This window comes from Buceros rhinoceros, unplaced genomic scaffold, assembly GCF_000710305.1.
Source record: "Buceros rhinoceros silvestris isolate BGI_N320 unplaced genomic scaffold, ASM71030v1 scaffold45016, whole genome shotgun sequence".
In the NCBI taxonomy this organism is placed as follows: domain Eukaryota; kingdom Metazoa; phylum Chordata; class Aves; order Bucerotiformes; family Bucerotidae; genus Buceros; species Buceros rhinoceros.
In genome coordinates, this window is record NW_010420158.1 from 32,140 (window position 1) to 34,693 (window position 2,554).

Genomic DNA, 2,554 nt, shown 5'->3' on the forward strand with positions numbered 1-2,554 from the left:
GTCAGAAGAAACAAAAGCAATCTGTGACACTCAGATAGCATAACAGTCTGGAAGTTAACAGTATAAAACTGACAGAATGAGCACTTCTGTCTCTGTGATTTAGGGAGACCAAGCTGCATGTTAGGAGAGAAAACAGGAGAGGGAAAAATAAGAAAAGCCAGGCATGAATGCTTGATGCAATGTTATATACCTGAAATGAAGCCCAGAATACTCCGCTTTACCAACTCATCAGTCTCTTTCTGACACAGAGGAACAGACATACTTCCATCTTCGTTCCTTCTGAGACTGCCCGTTCCTCTCACTCTACTACATGGCATGCAAGGTAAGAGAGTCTTTTTTTAGCCCTGGAAGTTCCTTTTTTTTTTTTTTTTTGCAATACATTTAAATGCTCATTTTAATAAAAAAAACATTACTTTTGAATAGAGAAAGCATTCCATAGGAGGTATCATTAGTGATACCACTACTTTCCCTGGGCCACCATACAGAAAATGGCAATGTAGCATGCTATGGCTCCACTTCAAATTCCAAGTTTACAGGTGCTTAACTGTATTCCTGTGAGTATTCTCCCTGGAGTCCAGGCAGGCATAGGTGTGAGCGTTCACAGAATCAAGACACATACCCATAAAATCCGAAAGGTACAGTCCTACAAATTTACCCCAGGTGAAACTTAATATGAACCATGGAAGAGAAAGGTTGATACCACGCTGCAATGCATGACAGTCGTGTTGTAACCAGTGGCCTGCCACTGATGTTTATTACTGTGTCACACTAGTTACAGTAAGGCTAATATTACGGTAGAAGACAAACATTTTAAAAAATAAGTATAAAAACTTAAAGCATTGTCCCCATGTTTTTATAAAAACAAAATCAACATTTCTTACATTTAAAATGAGTGCTGAAAGATACAAATGAATAAAGTTATTAAGCAAATAAAAATTTATATCTGAGCTACTTTTTCATACAAATAAGGCTCAGCCACATTGTATCTCTCATATTAACAGCATTGGGTTTTCAAACTCAGCTAACGAGTTTTGGCAACACTGTTCTTTGCTGAATATTTCCATTGGCATCTGTCATCTGTGCCAGATTAGTCCTCAGTTTTGAAGCTGAGCTTGAAGTTGGAGGTAACTTGGAAATCGACGTTATAGCACCAGTGCTCTCTGCAATTCTTTTCGCCGAGGCCTTTTCCCCAGTCGGAGGCTTTGGCAACCGTCGTCTTAGCCAGGGATGCCGCAAAGCCTGGCTGGGTGTCATACGGATAGTAGGATCCCATTCTAAACACTGTTTTAAGAAGTCAAGGAACAGGGGATCATCACATCCCTTTAATGCATTACCCCATTCTCTGCTCTCTGGTGGGCCACGTAGTTTTCCCCTCCGAGAGCGTCCACCATTAAGTATTACAGAGCCATCAGACAAGGTTGTGATGCTGCAGTAACGGGGATAACCCTTAGAGCTCACAAAGTTTTTGGCTCTCTTGGATGAATCTAAGAGTTTTGGAGAAGGCATGCCCAATAGCTCAATCATACAAGCCAGCTGGTCTCCTTCATCTTCTCCAGGTAAAAGCGGATAACCGGTGAGAAGCTCTGCTAGAATACAGCCCAAGCTCCACATATCTATGGGCATCCCATAACGAGCACCAAGGATGACTTCAGGTGCACGGTAAAAACGTGACTGAATGTAGGTGTAGACACGCTGATGCTCATAACAACTTGAGCCAAAATCAATCACTTTAATACCACTTCTACCCTGTTGCTTCAACAGAATGTTCTCAGGCTTAAGGTCACAGTGGATGATTCTGTTTTTGTGCAAAGCATCCAAGCACTGCAAAATTGAGTGGGCAAACTTGCGGACCAAAGGCAGGCTAAAGCCCTGAAATTTGTTTTTCTTTATTAATTCATACAGGTTCATGCTCAGCAATTCAAACGTCATGCAGATATGGCTGCGGAATGTGAAGTTTTCCAACATGTGAATAACATTCATGTTGTTATCCTTATCTTGTTTCCGGAGATGCTCCAGGATCTTAATTTCTTCCGCAGCTTGGCGGTGGAAACGTTTTTCATTTCTCACCATTTTTAGTGCCACATGCTGATGCATCTTGTGATCGTAGGCCTTTACCACCTGCCCAAAGCTTCCCTTCCCTATAACTTTCAGGACTTCATACCTGTATGCAATGTGATCATGGGGTACTTGTATATAAGACCCTTGGTCATCATCATACCCACAATTGTTCGAACCACCAATCACGCCTTGCCGCTTCTTTGCATTTGGACCCAGAAAGTATATTTCAGGGTAGCTAAAAATCTCATGATGCTCAAAAGCTGTTAATTTTTGCATGTATTGCTTCATTGCCTGCTCTGGTGTCATAACGGAGGCTTTCACCTTCCCTGTTCCATCTGTAGATTTTAAAGAGCTGGAGCTCCCTTGTCGTCTGTGAGCACTCTCTGACTGTCTGTCCTGAACCACTGGCAATCCAGATTTGCCTAGCGTTGTAAGTCCGTTTGGCTGTGCCGTCAGAACCGTCCTCTTGTTACTATTATCTTCAAACAGCTGCTGA

General features: G+C 42.1%; 1 protein-coding gene across 1 annotated transcript in view; it reads right to left on the bottom strand.

Moving 5' to 3' along the window:
• Positions 1-372: 372 nt before the first annotated feature.
• LOC104496105 (dual specificity tyrosine-phosphorylation-regulated kinase 2-like) overlaps positions 373-2,554 on the bottom strand; it is a 2,404-nt gene continuing 222 nt past the window's right edge. Inside the window, 1 exon segment of the mRNA XM_010139183.1 lies at positions 373-2,554. This exon segment is cut by the window's right edge and continues 12 nt beyond it. Within this exon segment, the coding sequence (XP_010137485.1) occupies positions 1,018-2,554 (1,537 nt within the window). The 3' untranslated portion in view covers positions 373-1,017.